The 21,521-nt window shown below is 33.3% G+C and overlaps 1 protein-coding gene and 1 pseudogene across 5 annotated transcripts in view; both read right to left on the reverse strand.

Annotated features, from left to right (window-relative positions):
• LOC132676712 (heterogeneous nuclear ribonucleoprotein A1-like 2) overlaps nt 1–21,521 on the reverse strand; it is a 263,151-nt pseudogene that overhangs the window by 84,504 nt on the left and 157,126 nt on the right. The window lies entirely within an intron of this gene.
• HYCC1 (hyccin PI4KA lipid kinase complex subunit 1) overlaps nt 1–21,521 on the reverse strand; it is a 132,966-nt gene that overhangs the window by 29,347 nt on the left and 82,098 nt on the right. For 2 of the 4 annotated variants that reach the window (XM_060632694.3, XM_060632695.3), the window contains exons 9-11: nt 20,030–20,117; nt 19,137–19,296; nt 5–4,860 (exon numbers count right to left, since the gene is read on the reverse strand). In XM_060632694.3, the coding sequence (XP_060488677.3) occupies nt 4,286–4,860; nt 19,137–19,296; nt 20,030–20,117 (823 nt within the window). In that variant the 3' untranslated portion in view covers nt 5–4,285. Of the gene's footprint in view, nt 1–4; nt 4,861–5,654; nt 5,951–19,136; nt 19,297–20,029; nt 20,118–21,521 lie in introns of those variants that run through there. The other 2 variants (XM_078441407.2, XR_013553330.2) reach the window with 2 other exon arrangements.

Consider the following 21,521-nt stretch of genomic DNA (forward strand, 5'->3'; position numbering starts at 1 on the left):
AACATATTTTTTCAGTTTTTATTTCAATAAAACAAGAGGCAACACTGCTGTATAAAGTACTGCATAAGGACATTTACACAAATATACAAAACTTCAAAAAACTAAACTCCAGTTTATTTCCATAGCCTTAAAAATGTAGAGAGCACATAAAAATATGCAAAGTCATAGTTTATTCTTTAGGAATGTAAACTCCTGGAATACAATTAGAAACAAGTACATTTACTATGAAAAGATTAGTATCACTACAGGATTCGAAATAAAGATAAGCAGTACACAAAAAACCCTACATAAGAGAAAGCAAAGGTATGCAAAATAAGATCTTGAGTTTACTAAAAGAAACTTCATATTAAGACACAGGTACTCTAGATCTCTGCTATAAAAAAACACAAAAACATCTTCCAAAATGTTCACTGCTAGTCTTTTTAGATATGCACAAGTTACAAAATACATAGGATAACATATTTATGTTCTCTGATAAAGAATTTAACAATATTAAACATAAATGTGAATAACTCAAGTACTGAGTATAATTTTACTAAGCAACTAATCTAAAAATATAAATTTCATGCTAAGTAAAGGACTAGAGAGTTTATATTTTTTATCCAAAGACTGGGAAGACACTATTATACATTTATTTCTATCTACAATGCTTAACTTAAGTGCCCATCAAATTATTCTTCTCTTTAATGGCTTTTTAAGAAACATTCTTTGTTATATTATTTATGATATAGATTTCCTTGATGTGCTTCCCTTTAACAAAGTGTAAATTTATTGTGCCTATAGAGTCAAATGTTAAAGTCTTATTTTAAATATCTATTTAAAATTATGTCTCAGAGTACAATTTTTTTCTCTATAATTTAAATGTAAAGGTTTTAACATTGTAATTTGAGTCTTCCAAAATAGGCAAAATCCCTTAAAACTGGTATCATTTTTATCTATTTTGGTTTAAAAAACATATTTCCCTTTAACTTTTTGTTTTGTTTATTAAGCAGTTGCTTCATAATTGAAAAGGGCAACAAAATACTGCTTTTTCAAAACAAACTTTGTCATCATTTAAGGACTGAGAATTTCTACCCTTCAAATCTACAGAGCTGCCTCAAAAAGTTCCATGGTGGAGTACAAGGGGTTCCAGGGTGCTCACCTGTCCTAGGTCCTCTGGGGACACTCCCTTGAACTTGATTCCAAAGGCAAGTCCCTACTCAATTCCAAAGGCAAATGCTGGGACCTACCTTCACTAGAATACCCCAGGTAGTTGAGTAGTTGAAGAGTGAGAGGTTGGGTAATTTTAAGACTCCCTAATGGCTTAAAATGTGGAATGGAACTATCATTTTTGTTCAGATCCTTTGAACTATGGGGTGCAATTTCCCATTTGGGGCAGAATCCTTTTTGTGATAAAGATATAGAGGAGATCTGTGACCAAATGGTTACATTAGCATCTTTGTGAAAAAATGACCTAAAAAAGTCACCCCAACTTTAAAATCTGGAAAGCTGAGTAAGAGGGATAATTTTAATTGTTACCATAGTTAGCATTTATCCAATATTTATAATTGCTATAAAAATTTTCAAATGTATAACCCTTATTTGAAATAGTATCAAAGGTGCTATTAAATAATTTTACTGTCAACATAACTTCCAGGAAATCAACTCGTGCAAATTACTTGAAACAAAAATTCAGAACCACTCCACTAAGTAAGCCTTCAGAGTTCTTTAAAGAATATACACATGAAGATTTGTTGTGCATTGTATAAAACGGTGGTACCTCTTTCATACTTAAAATGGTAGGCATCTACAGCTCTGATTCCATTTATAGTTAATATGAAAAATATAAAATGTTATAATTTTATTGTAAAAATAAATGAAAATCATTAAAAATTTAGAAGTAAGGATCTAATAAGTGTCATAGACACTATTAAAAATTTATAAGCTATTAAAAACAATGAAGATTATAATATTTAGTATCTAACATATTTGATCTAGTGTTGTGAGACCACTGAAAATTCCAAATATTAGGTAGGTAATTTGTACTTTTGATACTCTCTTTTTAAACTTTAATGCACATAAAAAATCACTTAAGGATCTTGTTAAAAGGCAGATTATGATTCGGTAGATTAAAAGTGGCTCTGAAATTCTACATCTTTAACAAGATGCCTAGTGATGCCAATGCTACTTACTGGTCCTCAGACTGTAGGAGTAGCAATGATCTAGAATAATACCAAAATGAGGTTCCATTACAGCAGTTGATCATTAAAATCTGATCTCTCATTTCTGCCAGCTGTTTCCTCAGATTTATTCTACAATGTTTCCTAAGCACTTGACTTGCTTAAAAGGCCAATCTTCTAAAATTAATTCTTAAGACTATTAATATTGTTAGTAGCTATATGCCTGAGGGAATTTTTTTGTTAAAGAATTAGAAAAAGACAAAAGGAAATTCACAGTGACATTTTACAAATATTTTAAATTGTACACAGGATTCCTGTTAAATTAATACAATATCAAGTTTCACGGTCTAGTCTTACCTTTTTTTTTTTCTTTTTCTTTTTTAAACTACAGTTTATGGCAATAGATCTTATTCCATTTCTATTAGTGGAACTAAAAAACTCAAATTCACTTCTAATAAAAGCCATATTCTATTCAAGATTAATGAATGAAAACTAGTTCATGCTTTTTGAAGATTTAAATTTAAAATGGTAGCCAAAGCAGTTATGATCAAAACTGCATTCATAGCGTATGCTTTAGCACTCTTTAGGACATACAAATTTTTCACATTTGAGCTCTGCATAAGCAGGCACAAAAGGAAAACTAACATTTTCTGTGCAACTACAGCTAGGGACTGTGAATAAGGAAACCACTGTGCATTAATAGTGAAGGAGACAAAGAGGGGACAGACAGGCCTTCCCTCCCAGTCAACTTACCCTTATCCTCAGCCCTGCTTTCTTTCTCTCCCCCTGAATTATTAGTTACGTACATTTGATTTACAGGGAGCCTTGACCACAGCTAAAAGGACGAGCACTAGCAAATACCACATTTTACATCTATCTAGAGGTCACACAGTTCTCTACAGCTACATACAAGTTTGTTTAGCTTCTGCCATATTGCCTTTTTTATTTTTATTTTTTGGTTGGGGCCAACTACATTGATTATTCTTTCTACCATGACAAGAACATTTAAACTAGGCCTGTTCACAAACAAATTATTTAACTTCTTTCATATTTTACAATTCTAAATTTAAGAGCACAAACATAAATAAACCTAAATTAATTACATAAATGTCCTTTCTCCATATTTCATTATGCTTTCTTTCATGACATTTTAGAGATGAAAAATTTACCTAATTTCCTTCATTTGCTGACAAACAATTCAATATTATATGGTTGACACCGGTGTCTTGAGAGCTGTGTTGCACGATTTACGATGATTTCCAGGAAGACTTCAATGATGTATACTTTGAATTCTAGGAAACCAAACTACCTAGGATTTCCAAAGTCAAGCAGCAGGGTAAGTCAGCTTCATGGCTGATTACGTTTTAGGAACTGAAAGGGATTTTCACCTGCTAAATCCAGATCAAATACTTCAAAACGACACATCTACTGGCAATCTGATTTTTATATAAAAATGTTCCAAAGATAACAACAGAAATCCCTCTACCCTTCCCCTGGAATTACATAATAGTCTAGGTACTGAGTTACGAGGCTTTTTCCAGTGCTTTATATAAATGATTCCACTAATCTTAAGGACAATCTGATTACAAACATTTTTATCAGGCACTTTTCATACACATCATTCTTGTTTTTTTAACATGCCTGATTTTCAGACTGCCCTGTTGTGCAGTCAGCGACAGAATTCCTGGAGTTGCACCCTCTGCCTCCTTTCAAAAACAGCTCCCATGCATGAGATTCCCTTTTACGCTGAAGGCCAAACATACAACTACCAAAATAGGAGTTATTAAAAAATAAGAACTCACAACCTCACATGAGATGTCCCCAATTTGATCAGACAACTTGCCAAAATGTATTGTGATACTGACCATCTTAGACCATAGAAACAAATAAGAAAGAAAAAAAAAAAGACTCAAATCAAGGGGGGAAAATACACCCAAGAAATAACAGAACCACGTTTGACCTTATTACAACCTACACGTTATTCCCTTCATAAGGTCAAGGTAGCCTTTAGAATTTAAGACACAAGGGCTCCCGTCTGGGACAGGGATGAAAGACGATGGGTGCTTTCATAAAGAAGCAGAGTCGTATTTCTAGATTCACTAGTTAGGTGGGAAAACTATTACAAATTAATCTGTAGACAAGGTAATGCTGATACTAGGAGGTCTCTGCTGACCTGATGGATGCTTCACTGGAAGTTCAGTCCTTTCAGAAACGTAAATAAGCTTTTCTTCTTGGAGACTACAAGCAGAAAACCTATTGGCATCTGTCCCAGGCCCACAGCCAACAGCAGATGATGGGTTATGTGGGACTGTGACACCACTGACTTGTTCAAAGGATTTACTGAATACAGTTGCAGCTGTCTTAGCCAAACCATGGCTACAAGGTTTAGGCAGAGATTGGCTGGTAGTTAATGTCAGTCTCTTCAAAGAGAGAAGCTCAAGATTCTCACTTTGGGCTCTCTGAGTTTGTTTTCGGGCAAAGTGGTCTTTGCAAGACTCCCCTGTGATTTCTTTTTCTTTTCCTCCCGTTTTGCTTCCTCCTGACCGTCTCTGAGTCTTTCCTACACTTGTCTTGTTACTAGAATTGTTACTACTGTTTGATAAACCCGATTGGCTAGTACTAGACGCAGCCCGGGAATAAAATCCCTCGTCAACTTCAGATATCTCCATGAGTTCTTCTTGACCTGTTAATTCTGTATTTCCTAAACAAAGAAATAATAAAGATTAATTAATATTAAGTATCTTAAATAATTCTTATTTCATGATTAATACCAAATCAATGATACTTTAAACTTTAGCATAATTACATAAAACAACCCATTATAGACCGAAATTAAAGGATAAATTGAAACATTGTATAAAATGTAAAAAATAGTTCATTGTAACTAAATAAGAGTAATTTAGAGTGTATTAAACAAAAAGCATGCCGTAACACCCCCCGCCCCCCATGTTTTAAGAAAGATTTCTCTTCCAGTTCATGCAAAAGATCAGAAACAATTAAGGAAAATATCACACAGTAAAACTAGGGGTAAAGTCTCCCCAAGTAGCAAAGCAATATAAAATCGAAGCTCTTACCAAGGAACTTTAAAAAAATGGTATTAAGATATTTTAAAGATTTTTTTAAAGGTTGCATTCTACATTCTAGATTATTTTACAAAGATGAAAAAAAATAGACCCTAAGTATCACAAGTTCAAACTTGTTAAAATTCTATATACATTATCCTTCAAATCAAAGATGTTAAAAATATAAAGATAAAATATAATTTTAGATCTCAAAATATAAGCAGAAAATTACTGTGGAAGTAATCTTCTGCCTTAGTTTTTATAACAGTTTATTCAGAGAAAATATAGGTACGACCATTCCAAAGAACATTAGATCATTGAGAAATTGTGGTGCATAATTCATGCATTTTGATTATTAGATGACATGCAAAATTTCTGTGACTGTGCAACTGTTGCTTAAGACATGCAGCAGTGGCCCTGTGCCATGAGATACCTTGGAGGGCAGCTAGAAAGTGCTCTGCTAAAACTGCACTCTGCCAGGTGAGTTTATTCCATCCTCCATCATTTTTCTTACAGATTTTTGCCTCCTGATCTCTGGCAAGCCTTTGCTCTCAGTTCTAGGATCTGTGGCTGTTTCCTGCACACCCTGTATATGCTGAGCATCAATCTCTCCTAGTGTTCTGCCTTTTTCCCCATTCCCGGTTCTCTCTCCGGCCACATTTGTGACACTAATCTCAGGAATGACAAGGATGCCCAATTCACTGGTATCATTACTGTTGTCAGGTTGCTCTAGAATTGAAGATGATAAGACAAAATGATGGCTGAAAACAAAACAAACTAAAAATGCAAAACAAGAAAAACAAAAGATCCCAAACAAAAATTGGACAACTGAATGTTATGAATTAAGCCAAATATCTGCACTGTGGAAATTTCCATAATTTTCATTACTTTGACAGTACTGGAAACAGCAGGGTCATGTTCTTTAATTTTAAATGACAATGAAAAAACTCACGGAGCATCAATTCATGTTCTGCATTTTTTCACACACACATTTGACACGGACCATGAAACAGAAATTTTTTTGTAAATCAAAATAGAATTTCTATTGTTTAAAGATAGTATTGTAACCACTGGAACTTAGGTCAAGCCCTGGGCAAATGTTCCAGGATGTGCAGCCAAAACTCTGGCTCTTGTCAACATTAGGAACCAAGACACCTAGGAATTCCCCTTGTACATTTAAAATTCTATTTTTTTAATTAAATTACAATGAGGCTGACTTAATAAACTAAAAAATTGGGAAAATGATTATTCACTCATAATATCAAGGTTACTAATGCTGCAAGTCAGTTTTTATCTCACACACCAATCATTGTGTGCATTAGTAAATATTAATGCAGCTATAATACAATTAAATATTCTATTCCTTCAGATTTGTACTCACACCATAAATTTAGGTCAGCCTATAACAGTTCATTACTAAGCTGGAGAGAAATAAAAATGGATTGGAAAAACAACTTGGCTGTTGGTCCTTTATTCTGAAAATAGCCATTGTAATCAAAACAAAGGAATGGAACTCCTAACCAGCTAAAACTTGTAAACATTTTATTCTGTGTCTTAAATCACAAAGCATGGCTTTATTTAAAGTTGCCAAGGAAATATCTGTAATAAATGGAAAAAAATAACATAAATATATCTACCATGGGTCATAATGAAAATTAAAGTTCAAAACAACACAAGACTATGTAAAACAGTACATACTCTTAAAAAAACATGGAACACAAATCTGTTTGAGAGATACTACCTACTACTTTCAAATGTTCCTCATGATAGGATTATCAAGCTCCCATTCATGGTGCTAAAGCACGTGAAACAATAATAGGTAGTAAAAGAATGGAGGCCAGAGCCACATACTCTTAAGGGTCTCAAACTTTGCTACACACTGGTATCACCTGGGAGTCTTTAAGAACTACTCCTACCAGGCTCTCAAGCTAGACATTTTGATTTAATTAGTATGAGGTATGACCTAGACATTGGGATTTTTAAAAGGTCCTAGTGACTAGTGTGCAGCAAAGTTTGAGAACCAATGCTCTATTCTAACAAATTCTTTCAAATTTTGAAAACTTAAAGCAAAAGTTATTATGAATGTCCTAGGTACTTCATACCCAGCAGCAATACGCACTTCAGGAGGTCCTTGAAGCTTCATGTTACCCTGGGCTGGGGGGCCAATGTGCTGGTATAATAATTTCCCATTTACTTAGAGCTTCACAAACCTCTGACTAGAGGTTCTCTAAATGAAATGTTTATTTCCTAAACAGGCCAAAGCATGTTAGTGAGGTAGTTTTACCTCAATGAGATTAAAAAATTCCAACAGAGCCTATTTCCCCTTGCTAATAGCTATCTTCAAAGTAAAGGCAAGTAAAAATCTGAGGTAAATGCCAGAAGCCACTGCAACTGAGAGTAAAATCATCATGGCGCTGTTGGGTGACAGGCAAGACCTGTCCATTTATGTTATAGAAGCTTTTTCACAAAAGATCTATTAAAGGGACTATCTAGTCCAAAAAAATTATGAACTGTAGAAATATCCAGACATAGCAAAGCCAATGAATACTAAAATTTAACAAATTTTAAAAGATATTCATTGGTGGCCTAACAGAATAAAAAACAACACAACTTACATTTGAACGGCAGTAAACAGTTTTTTTTAGAGTATTTGGGTATATTATTCAATTATATTCTCTCCCATTTACAGACAAGGAAACTGAAGTTCAGAAAGAGTTAACTATTCAGCGGGTGAGCTAAACAGCAAAATCTTTTGACTCCAAATGTCAATTCTAACATATTATAGTCTAACTCTAACATATTATAGTCTAACTCTTCAATTCATTCAAAATCAATTTGAGTTAAATTCTCAGGAAAATTACAGAATAAAGATAACTACATAACTCCAACATTTGCTACATGATTTTGCTCTCTATTTTTTCTCCAGTTTCTTCCCCCACATGTGACCCAATCCCCCGGAACACGCTTTCTTACCAGTCTTGCTATTCCCTAGACCTGGAATGCTCTTCCCCACATAGCTACTTCCATGGCTCATCTCCTTACTTCTTTCAGGTCTTTTCTCAAAAATGTCCTTCTCAGTGAAACCTTCCCTGATCATCCCATCAAGTTTCAATGTCCCCCATATTTCATACACTCTCTTCTCTACTTTGTTTATTCTCAGCACTTAATCACTCTCTAATACAATTATTTATGTATCATGTCCCACGAGGGCAGGGACTTTTGTCTGGTCACTCCTGCATACCTTGTACCTGAGAAAGTAGCTTGCATATAGTTGGTGCCCAATTAACATTTGCTTGATAAATTAAATGAATGTCCTGTTACATGGTGATATTATTATTAAAAACAATAAAGGTGAAAAATCATGGAGAAGACATGACAAAGGTAAACTAGGAAAGTGTTACCTGACTACATAAAAAGAAAAAAATTATATACAGCTTATGCTAATAAGAATTTTTACATGGCAGAGAAAAGCAAAGTCTCTTTTGGAAAAGTGAAGTAGCCGTTTCTAAATGCAGGTTTAGTAAAATGCTTAATAATGTCCAAAATATACATTTTTTAAATTTACAGTTCATAATAAATTATATTATGCTCTAGATAAAATAGCAAAGGAGAAGAAGTTAATCTTTCTTTAAGAAAATTAGAGAGGAGATGTTTTAAGGGAATAAAGGTATTAGAAAATAGAACATAATGTTTGAAAGCCCAGAATCTAATGTTAAATCTATGCAAAAGGTGTCATGGTTGTTCTATGCCTATAAAAAACAATACTTACATTTGACTTCAAATAATTCGAAAAGTTCAAAAAAGATCCAAAGAGAAATTTCTCAAAGAATAGTTTATTTGTATAACCTCTACAAACAGGTAAACTTCTCCCCACATACAGAAATAAGGAGAGTTAAAGAATACTTTAAAAGACATTTCCAAATTGGTTCTCAAAGTCACTCAAATCATTTCTCCCTATAAAATTTCTTCCAGCTTTGAGGGAAAAAAAAAAGGTAAAACAAATTGCAAATATCATTAAAACTGATCACGAAAAGTTGTGATTTCCCTCATATGTAATCTTATAATCCCAAATATCTATCCCATTACATCACTCATGAAGCTCCTTATCCTAGCTATAGCTTTTTTTTTTTTTTATGGCTTCCCTATTTACTAAAAGTGACAACTTAAATAAAGGAATATCATTTATCCATAGACTCTACACAGCTTTGTACTAAGACTACTTTGTAAGTCAAAAGGAATCTGGTTATGACCCAAGGCACTTACAGTATTTTATAAATATGTGTGAAAATAATAAAACAAGCCAAAGCTTTAAAAATTAACCTATCCTTTAAACATCTGCATCATGCCATTTTGACATTATGAAAAGTATTTTTGAGTAAGCTCTAAAATAAAGTGATATACATTCCTTTGCAATTTATAAGATATAAATATTTTAAATGTCATAATATATTTGAACAGCTTCATACCTTTTAATCCAGTCAGTTTATGTTTATAATTTATCCTATTCAGTAGAAGAAAAATGCTATCTATAGTCATTAAGCTATTCATTGCAGTGTTATCTATAATAGCAAAAAGTTAGAAACAAATTATTTAACATGTTAAGGAAATGGTTGAATAAATGATGGAATATCAAGTCAATGTGGTATTATGTAGCCATTAAAACAACTGGACTTACTAGGAGAACTTAGGAAAATGCTTGACAACATTAAATGAACAAAAGCAAAACATCAAAAATTTTAAATAGAGCACAACTATGAAAAATACATATACATATGGAAAAACCTATAAAATGATAATTCTTTAAGAATTGGGATTATAAGTGAATATCCCTCTACTCAGTTTACTATCATGTTGTTACAGTGTTTTTCAAAAAAAGAAGGAATGAATTGCTCAGTCTATACTATAAATTTCTTTATCATTCATTCACTCACTTATGCATTCAACTACTATGTATTGAGCACCTATTATATGCCAGACAATGTTTTAGATGCTGGGGATACAATGGCCAACCAAAGACCCTGCCCTCCCAGAGCCTACACTACAGTATGGGAATTAAGGAAACAACAGAATTTTAGATGGAAAATGCAGTGAAGAAAATAAGCATAATGGGAAAGAGTAAAGGAGGATGGTAGGGGAGAAAGTCTACTTAAGATGAATGGTCTGGGGAGACCTCTTTGAGAAAGGGATATTTGAGATGTGATCTGAATGATGAAAAGTCACTGTCTACATAATGATGTGGAAGAAGACAGTTCAAGCTGGCACTTTCTTCTCATCTTTCAAACCTCAGCTCAAATATCTCAAATTACTAGTATGAACCTCCTAAGACAGAAATGGCTTAGTGTGTTGAAGAATTAGAAAGTAAGATGAGTCTGGTCTTCACTTCAGGTCAAAGTGATAGGCAAGATACCATATCACCTATGCCAAAGTGTAGACCTTGTATTTTGTTCTGATTGCAATGGGCAGCCATTGACAGGTACATAGATACACTGTGTGTATTTTATTAGCATTTCCTATCAACAGAAGTCATACTTATGTAACACAAAATATTGAGTATGAAGCGTGCCCTGGGTTAGAAAAAACAGCACTGTAACAATCTATAGCCTGGGCCAGTAATTTGCAAGGCAGATTAGAAGAAATCAAAGCTTCCATAGAAACACGGAATAAGGACCCTGCAGTTAATGAGCTGCAATCTGAGTAAAGACATCAACAAACATTAAGACTTAGAAATATGGGTCCTGAAGCCAGAAGTAGATGTTCCAGAAAAAAAAGAGCAGTCTGGGGCACCAAGAAAAACACAGTATGGACTAGAATGATTTATTTTTTTAATTAAAAAAAAATTTAATGTTTATTTATTTTTGAGAGAGAGACAGACAGAAACAGAGCATGAGCACGGAAGGGGCACAGACAGAAGGAGACACAAAATTGGAAGCAGGCTCCAGGCTCTGAGCTGTCAGCACAGAGCCTAATGCCGGGCTTGAACTCATGAGCCATGAGATCATGACCTGAGCTGAAGTTGGATGCTTAACTGACTGAGCCACCCAGGTGCCCCTAGAATGATTTATTTATAAACATACTGCTTAGGAGCTATTGCCTGTTTCCTTAAGTAAGTATCAGTCAAGTCTTTAGCTTTTGTTGCATATATAGGAAATGATACAATTCTTCTTACTGAGGCGGATACAGTCATTCTCAGTAACTTCTTTTGTTGTCCTTATTAAGTCTCAGGTTAAAAAAAAATCTCTTTGAGATGTGCAACATATGGATGCTGCCAGAACAGGTGAATCCTTCATGATGATAAAAAATCCTCATGACCAGACATACCAAAACCAGGTAAGCAACATGTATTACAAAACTATCTATAAAAGCTTTTTTCTTCTTCTGTGTGCAATGTGTAACAAATGCTCCTAAAAGTGTGATGGTTGGGGAGCGGGGAAGGGCAGTGCTCAATGATAAGTAACAATAATAAAATCCTCAACCATAGCAAGAACTCTTCCTTAATGGAAGGCCTCCTTAACAAAAAATGTAGAACACAATGATTTACAAATAAGTGTTTTTGCCTCATAAGACCAATAATTTTGAAATATTTTGCTACCCTGTGTAGAAAAGCATTTTTATTTCATTTTCCCTAGAAATAGACTAAGATTTTTTTGTTTTCTTCTAAAGTTGGCTAAGCCAGGATATCTGAGGCTTTTCTCTTTCAACCTAATGTTTATTTATATGTGTCAATTGTACAACATGATATTTTAGCTCTGGCTAATCTGTCCTTTTTCTTGTGATCATCTAATATTTCCTAATATTTTATTTTGTCCTCCATGACCATAAAGATTCATACCAAGAGTGCCAGTTAAAATTCACGCAGAGCTAATTTTGGTTAGAAAGAAATGCTTATTTTTGGCCCAAATGTTTTATCATCTATATCAGGAAAGAAAAATTTATTCCTCAAATAGTATTTTAGAATCTGAAAATAATGGAGCATCTCAAAATGATTCTAAAAACATTTCAACCTTTTTATAAAACTGCCAGATCATTTTTTCTAATTTCCTTAACAAGTAAGGCAACTTTTAAAATAAATACATAAGCATTATACATTTCTATCTACAGATGTGAAATTCCGATAACCAATTCTTAAGAGTTTGCTATGTTTGGTTTAAAATTATGAGTTCTGTGTTTCTCAAAATGCTTTCATAACTATTAGCAATTTTGTTTCTCCTCAATTGAATGTTTTTCTCATAAATTCATAAAATCAGATTCACAAAATAAATGTGACATCTCAAGACTTATGACATTCATGGGGCGCCTGGGTGGCTCGGTCGGTTAAGCGTCCGACTTCGGCTCAGGTCATGATCTCATGGTCCGTGAGTTCGAGCCCCGCGTCGGGCTCTGTGCTGACCGCTCAGAGCCTGGAGCCTGTTTCAGATTCTGTGTCTCCCTCTCTCTCTCTGCCCCTCCCCTGTTCATGCTCTGTCTCTCTCTGTCTCAAAAATAAATAAACGTTTAAAAAAAAATTTAAAGAAAAAAAAAGACATGACATTCATAATGTCATAATATAGGAAGAGTCTACCTTAAATGTTTGGAAATATTTACAAATAATTATTTTCTAAAATATTTAACTGAAATACACTTCTTATAATTATTCAGACTTGTTCAACAGTTAGATATTTAGTGATAATCAAATTAATAATAATTTCTATATCAATAAATTATTTTCCAACATGAACTGCATCTTTTTATTGTTCTTTTTCTTTTCTCATCTAATATGTTAGTACTAAACCACTAGAACAAATTAAAACAAATCACACTTTTCATCATTTTTAAAAAGTATAATCACAGATCTCTTTGAATTTTGCTATAATCATTTAAATTTATTTAAATATCCATTAAATAGAAACTTAATGCTAAAAATGTGATCAAACTGCTATAACATGAAACTTCACTTTTTTAGACTTAATCTATGTAAACTGTATTTTATTTTATTTTTCACTTAAACATTTCATATAATTTATTAAGTACCCTAAAATCCTCAGTGTACTTATTTTGTATTATTAAGTTGAAGACTTAAATATATATGTAGTTCTTTTTTTTAGTTCTTTTTCACTACTTAAAACTTTGTATTGTTGACTAAATCAAAGTCATGAAATACAATGTTATAAAAGGACCTAATTTATAAATACTGTTCTTATTATTGATACCTACCTGGGCAAACAGTTGTAACAACAAATAAATGAGAAATACAAATTCAATCTATTCTATTTTCATGTTAATTTGGGATTAAGTGAGACAACAGGTATTAAAACAACCTTCTAAAAAGTCCAGACTGTAACAGTAATATAAATGTCAGATTAGGATACTATACTTCAGGGCTGCAAAAATTACAAAAAAAAAAAAAAAAAAAAAAAAATCATTAAGTTGGTTGTTACTATTATATAACACATGTATACTTTTGTGTCTGATACTCACACTAAATGTTTATCTCAAATTGAGAAAATCCAAACTATAAGTTTCAAAAAAACATCATTTTATGGAAAAGCTCAAATATAGGACCATGCGAACAGCAAGCTAGCTAATAAAAACTTATCAAGAATACAATTATGGTGTAGCTAATGAAGCAAATTAAATAGTCCTTAATGAGTTAACAATCGGCTTTTATGTAATGCTTTGAATCATACCAAATGTTTTTCACTTACTTGCCTCATTATCTCACAAATAAATGCACAAGTAGAAACAATGGTGGGCAGTAATAAAGAATTGGGATTTCACTAGATAAGCCTTTTTATTAGATAACCAGTTGGCAAAAATTATAAGCACTCATTATTTGCAACCATAACTTAATTAGGGGACTTTTCTAGAACAAAGAAGTGATATTTTAACAAGTGTTTTAAAAGAACAGAGAAAAGTTGGTTACCTTCTTCCAAGTATAGATATTTTTTTTTTTAAGTGGAAGAAGAATGAGTCATAATGGTTGGTGGGGGTGGGGGGTGCAGGGAGACAGACAAAAAAACAGCAATTAAATTTGTTCTGGAAGAGGAGAGGGAATGGAAAAAGTACAAGGAAATAAATAAGTACAGATTGTATAATAGAACCTTAAAGTGGTGGAAAATCATTCAGGGATTTAAGAAAAAGGTCTATTAATAGCTGAAATGGTAGATGACGAAGAAAGCTTTTAGAAGTAACATTTAAGAATTACTATAGAATTGAAGCACAATTGTAAAGAGATATTTTCTGTTTTCTTTTTAGCTACTTATGTTTATTTTTTAAAGGAAATATATATGTAATAGAATTGCATTTTTATTATTAATTTAAAATTTTCAATAATCTTTTTCACTGTTTTATCTTCTTTTTAATTGGAGTTTTCATTTTGATTCTTGCTTTGGTTATAATCTACTCTTTCTTCCCTTATCTTAATCCTTTTTAAGTGATTATTATTATCCTTTCCTAGTTGCATTTTACTTTCAAATTATAACTTCTAAATAGCCTTCAATCTGTAGGTCATCTGAAAATCTAGGTTTAAAAAATATACACTAAGTAAAACACAATATACTCAAAAGAATTAATAATATATAAATAAAACTATTAATTCTGAAATGATGACCCTTAAAAGTCAAAAGCAGCAGTTCTACATTGTAATTTTACTTTCCAAACATATGTATTGGCATGGAATTACAAAGTCATTAAACTTTTCTCAGAAATGTATACACAAATTTTAAAAAGTTTAAAAACACAACATTAAGTTAAGCCGTATCAGTACAATAGTAAAATAATCAAGTGAGAAGTGGGGGGAAATTAGGCAAATGTGCTAATCGTCAAACATGTCTAAGTTAATAAGTCTGTAGAAACCAAACTTTCCTTAAAAGTCACCCTATTTAGTTGATATGAGGATACACTGTCTGGTCAAAAGTAAAATTACAGGGCCTTACAAATGTACCTCTCTGCCATAGGATGTTGATAGTGGAGGAGGACATACATGGGGGGGAGGGGGACGTGGCAGGAGTCACAGGGTACATGGACGTTGCACTTTCCATTCAATTTTGCTGTGAACCTAAAACTGCTCTAAAAAATAAAGTCTATTGTTATTATTATATAAATAAAGGGCCAAGCAAATAAAACTGATCAAAATATAATCCTAGAAATTTGGATTATTTTTCAATAGTAATAAGAATATAAATTCTGAAATGTGTGGAAATGTTAAAACTATTAATTTTTTACCTTCCAAAAGAATACTTTCCATTAAAACATAAGCTTTGGATCATTCTTAACTTAAAGAAAAGAATGGCAGATCTGCAATACATTCTAGAAGAGCTCAGAAAAAAAAAAAAAATTAATGTAAGAAATTAAAACTGTTCCAAATTAACTTTAAAATCACTAAAATATCAGTTAGCATTTGCTGTAAAGATAAAGTTTTTTTCTGTTACAATAAGAGAAAAGAATATATGTGATTAATTGTTCTAATTTAATGCATTTGTTTGCATATGCATATGCATTGGTGACCCAGATATGCAAACATACTAATATATGACTTAATTATCTATATTCTTTAATAACAAGAGATGGAAAGAAAATAAGCAAACAAAAAAAGAAATTCTGCTTGGCTGCTTCCATAGGAGAACCTCATTTACTCCTCTCCCTCTTCTCCCCAGATAGGTTGGAAAAAGGAGAAAAAATGTCCATCAATGGATGGATGAAGAAAATGTGCTATGTATACAACAAAATATTATCCAACCATAAAAAAGAAGGAAATTTTGTCATTTGCAACAATGTGGATGGACCTTGAGGGCATTATGCTAAGTAAAATAAACCAGAGTAAGACAAACACCATATGACCTCATTTGTATGTGGAACACAAACAAACACACCAAACTCATAGATACAGAGAACAGATTGATGGTTGCCAGAGGCAGAGGTCAGGGGTGGGGTGGGGTGGGCAAAATGGGTGAAAACAGTCACCAGGTATAAACCTCCAGTTATAAAATAAGTAAGTCCTGGGGATGTAAGGTATAGCATGGTGACTATAGTTAATAATACTGTATCATATATTTGAAAGTTGCTAGATCTTAAAAGTTCTTATCACAAGAAAAAAAATGTGTAATTATGTGTAGCAATGGATAGTAACTAGACTTGGTAGAGTCTAGAGTGGTGGTCATCTTGCAATATACACATATATTAAATCATTATGTTGTACACCAGAAATTAACATAGTATTACTAGTCAATTATATCTCAATTTTTGAAAAAGACATATATATAAGAAAACAGAAAAGAAAAAGGGAAGAGACCCACGGAAAGAAAAAAGGGCCAACTGCTTTCTTCTTTCCTGGCACTAACAATAACAAAGAAAGAGACAAGGAAAAAAAAAGAAATATGTCTTAAGTTCATGTGTCTTGTCCCTTCTCTATCCCCAGCCCTCATCATCACTGTTTTAAAGTTGCATATTCCATGTTCCTACTGTGTGATACAGTTTGGGGTCTGATATGAAATCCCTCCTCCTGCGAGGGTTGGTGTGGTAAGGGAGTGGTAAGGATACAGGTGGAACAGGAAACAGTTTCATAAAATAAAGAAGCTCTAAATGTGCTCCCACAGAGTCATAAACTAAACCTACATCCTATAGCACTATGCTTCAGAAACATTATGGGATGAAAGCCTTTTGTGGTTCACCCTGAAGTCTACAAACCCTTTAACATTGTTTCTGCAAAAATTAATGTAAAAGTAAATTTTGTTAAAATTTATATAATTAATATATAAAAAATCCATTTATAACTTAAGAATTGCCTATATATTTAACAACCAAAGCACAGTTACCTATCTTCCCCACAAGAAGCCAGTGGGCTAGAAAGCCCAAAACAATAAGGTGTTCAAGTAGGAATCAGGATCACAAAGATGGAAAACAGTAGTTTTTAATTCAACAGGATGGGATTAACAATGAAAAACAGCGCTCTGGGAAGGAAAGCCAAGACTACCCTTAAAAGGGAGAATGCAACCTACCTGTAGAGATAAATAAGTATCTTAAAGTAGGAGTATTTTAGTCACTGGAAAAAGAGAATTCACAACTACAGAAGAGTGGTAAACAAGATAAGCCATATTCTATATTGCCTCCGTGAACCTGACTTGCTTTTTTAATAGTTCATTCTCTTCTAAATCCTCATCTGTGATGTTTTTTGTCAACATAAGTGGGAGTTATCCAAGTGTTAGAGTTTTGAGGGTTGAATGAGCATAAGGGGTAGCTGATAAAAGAGATTATTTTAACAAGGCTATTGCATTAAGACACAGGACCAACTCCTCAAACAGTAGCCAAATGGAATCTGGAAGATAGTAAGAATCAAATAGATACAGCATATTCAGGTAGTCTTATCTCTTATTTTGGTAATTTATTCCTATAAAATATTTCTAGAAAATTGCTTTTATTTTACTGCAGGGTGCACATCTTGTTCTGTTAAATGCATGCATGAAAATATACATATACCTCTTTCTCACACACACATGCATAGATACAATTGAACTTCAATATTTCATATTTTTAATAGCAGAACTTATATACTCTTTTCTAATTCCCCATACAGTCACCTAACGAGCAAGAAGGGAATGTGGAAAAGGAATTAAAACTCATTCTTTGCATTTCCTACAGTAGTTTGGGAGCGATTACGGCCACAGTGACCCACATGATCTGGTTCGTTGCCTGTAAGCCTATTTTCACCTATTAATGCCAAAACACAAATCTGAAGTCTAGGGTGCCATCATACTAATTAAACAACTTTTTACCTGTAATCTAGTCCCATTCAGTAGCATAATTTTCACTGAAGAAACTGAAGTATGTTTAGACTCTGTATGTTTAAATTGTAACAAAATTTGCCTTGTTAATGGCAAACATTATCACCTCTTTTATGCCTTTCTAAAGAAATTTCAACAACTGTCACAATACTTTAAAAAAACAAAAATGATCATTGGGTAAGCTGGAATTTTCCATCACCATTCCCTTTTGACACATTATCTCCTAGATTTCCTAAGTAGGAACAATGTTCTTATTACGAACTTTCTATTTCACCATGAATAATATTCTTCTCACTTTTGCATTTCTCTGCAGAGACCATAAAAACAACTGGAACCAAATATAGGAGCTACCATTTTCATCACAGTTTACAGGAAAAAGAAAACAGTAATATATATGTTTGCTTGGGGCACAGAAGTGGCTTTTTGCTTCTGGTCCTATGATTACCTTCTGAGAGAGGTGATAGTAATCTTACACTGATTCTTGCCACTACAGTAACTTGTAGGTAGGGGGGGAGTTACCAAAAGAATAAGAAATTAAATTAAAAATAATAAATCTTGAGAAAAGGGGGAGAAGTGAGAAAGCATTAAGAAGGCCACGGTAAATAAAATAAACTTCTAGTAGAATTTTTAAGTAGTAAAATGAAGAAATCAAGGAGAAATATTAAAACAAAAAATCTTGTAAGAAAATTAACTTCCAGTAAATAGAAATGCCCAGCGTTGTATCAATAAGATGGCATTCTTTGCCAGGAAGTACAAAAGAAAATGTCAAAGTCCCTATTACTTGTTCTGTTTCAATATGCAAGTTTACTTGCCAAAGAGTTGAGAAATAAGAAACATTTAGGAATATTTGCCAATAGTTTTGAACAGAAACCCATGTGTGAATAATTTTAACATGCATTTTCCTACTCTCCTACTCTATTGAAATAAATTTAAAAACAAATACAATGTTTAAATAAATTTTCATTCATATATGTAACATAAGGAGCTGTATTCCTTACTGCTTATCACTTGTGGATAATGATTTAGGAGTTGATCCAACAGCTTTCATCCATGCCACTATGATATTATTTACTAAAGTTAGAAGTTATAGCCCTATAAATACAGACAAAAATGTGATAGAATCAACAATCCTCTAATTTGAAGACTTTTTTATTTCTTACCATGTCTTTTCCACCTATGACCTCTTATTGACATGCTGGTTACTGCATTTCTTGATATTCTAGAGGAAGTTGGTGTGATTTCAACTTGAATACACCTTGTACCCTCCTTACTAGACTTCATGGCACCATGAGGCAATGAAGCCTTTATGGCATTAGCAACCTAAGGAAAAAATAGTTTCAGATTGGTATTAACAGACGTATTATACCCTTACATCAAATAAAATGCCAAATTTTAACAGGTTTTATAAAATCATACTTTCTCCAATGTATTTCCTAAAATGATATGTAAATCTTCTAGGATAAGGAGTAAGAGCTCAGAAGGAAACTATCGGTTTTTTGTTTTTTAATGTTTATTTATATTTGAAAGAGAAAGAGACAGAGTGCAAGCAAGGGAGGAACAGAGAAAGAGGAAGACACAGAATCCGAAGCAGGCTCCAGGCTCTTAGCTATGAGCACAGAGCCCAACACAGGGCTCAAACCCACAAACCGTGAGATCATGACCTGAGTCGAAGTCGGATGCTTAACTGACTGAGCCACCCAGGCACCCCGGAAACTGTGGTTAAAAATAATATGTAAGTGATGAAATTTAAAATTCCAAAATATTGAAATTATATTTCTAAATGCTTAATGCCAATTCATAAGTGCAGCTCTAGCATGTTAAGGAGAACATTCTTGTAAGTTTAAAAGACTATTAAATATCTCAGAAGTTAGCTTAATGAAATTCTCAAATTCCATTATATACACCTTTTCAAGCATAAAATATGTCTAGTATAACAGCATGAATCACTGAGTTTAATGGCATCAATGCACTATGAATGGCTACTTCTCAATTTATAGTTCTAAAATGAGAAATCTTAAATTACAAAATTTACATAAACAAGTGAGGCACCTACCAACAATGGCTCTGGATATAATTCTAGCTGAGCTCTGTATATAATATCATCCAATGCTTTTTGAGCTAGATCCCATTCTCCATTATAACTATAAAATTAAATGAAGAAAGTATTAATTATTTTTAATTGATTATGTATATTTGAACAAAATACAATGAGAAAATGTTTGCTGAGTAAAATAATAGATCACATTAGCACGCTGCTTAGCATGCCACCCTCCTGGAAAACTTATTTTTATATCTCTGAATTCCTTTCAATTTTATCCGAAAATGCTATTAATAGCAAAGAAAATTTTATAGATCTATATTTCTTCTCTAAAGAACATGTCTATTTATAGCCAGATATCAAAAAAAAAAAAAAAAAAAGAGGCAATCTCAAAGCATTTTACACTTTCAAAACAAGTCAGAGCATAATAAATTATATATCATAGAATAATGTTCAGAACACTTTATGGTCAAATTACTCTGTAACTCCCACAGATTTTAGTGAGAATCTACAACTACTGTGGCTTGCAGTATCTTAAGTAATTACTTCTTTGCATTTTTACAGTCATTTAGAAGTGTATATGATATATGCTGCAAATATCAGGTAGATACTGGGGGGGAGGGGGAAGAGTGTATGTTATGCATATTCATTTTCAAAGATATGGCCAAACTCTAAAAATTAGATACATGATAACAATGGACACAGAAATAATGATTTGGTCATCTGCCAACAAAAATAAAGAAGTATGAATTGTATCAAGGGTGCAAGTGAGGCCTAAAAAGTAGAAACAGCATTGTTATCCACCCTAAAAACAAGATAAAGTCAGATAATCTAGAAAATCCTAGGTTTCCATGAATCCAGCAAGGAGCTAAAGTCACAGGGCAGCCAAGTAGCCTAAAACCTAAGGGCAGACAGATACCTCTGAAGATAGACAGGCCACAATGCAAGCAGGTTAGAAGACTTGAGCTAAACTTTTTAAACAAATTGCTAAAAGCCAAGTATGGGCCAGCACTAGAGTATAGAATCTCTAGGAGCAGATACAAGGGGAGCTCATAACCACTCACAAGCTCTTTACCACAAACCTCCTCTAGGCACTCATAAGAAAAACTGGGGGCAAGGCAAGGGACCAGAGGAAGTTGCTCTGGTAGTTCGGGCCTAGAGGAAAAGAGGAGCCACCTGAGCAAGAAAGGCATGAAGACCCAGCCACCAGCCAACCTTTTTCTCAAGTGAAACCAAAGTTTTAAAGCCTCTGGAGAAAGAGTATCAAACCCTTTCACCCCAAGGGCAGAGGTGAAGATTGACTGTGGCAGTGAAAGAAAGAAAAAGAAAAACTACATGTGGGAAAGGATCAGGAAATTGTCCTATGTTGAGACCACTAGGGTCTCTTACCACTGGAGGAGGGACAGGACCACTGAAGAGCTACCCTCCTTTCCTGAATCCCAGATAGAGGGACACAGGGCCTGCTTATAACTGAGGCTGGACCAGGCAACAGAGAACACCACTTCCT

This window comes from Panthera onca, chromosome A2, assembly GCF_046562875.1.
Source record: "Panthera onca isolate mPanOnc1 chromosome A2, mPanOnc1 haplotype 2, whole genome shotgun sequence".
Classification (NCBI taxonomy): domain Eukaryota; kingdom Metazoa; phylum Chordata; class Mammalia; order Carnivora; family Felidae; genus Panthera; species Panthera onca.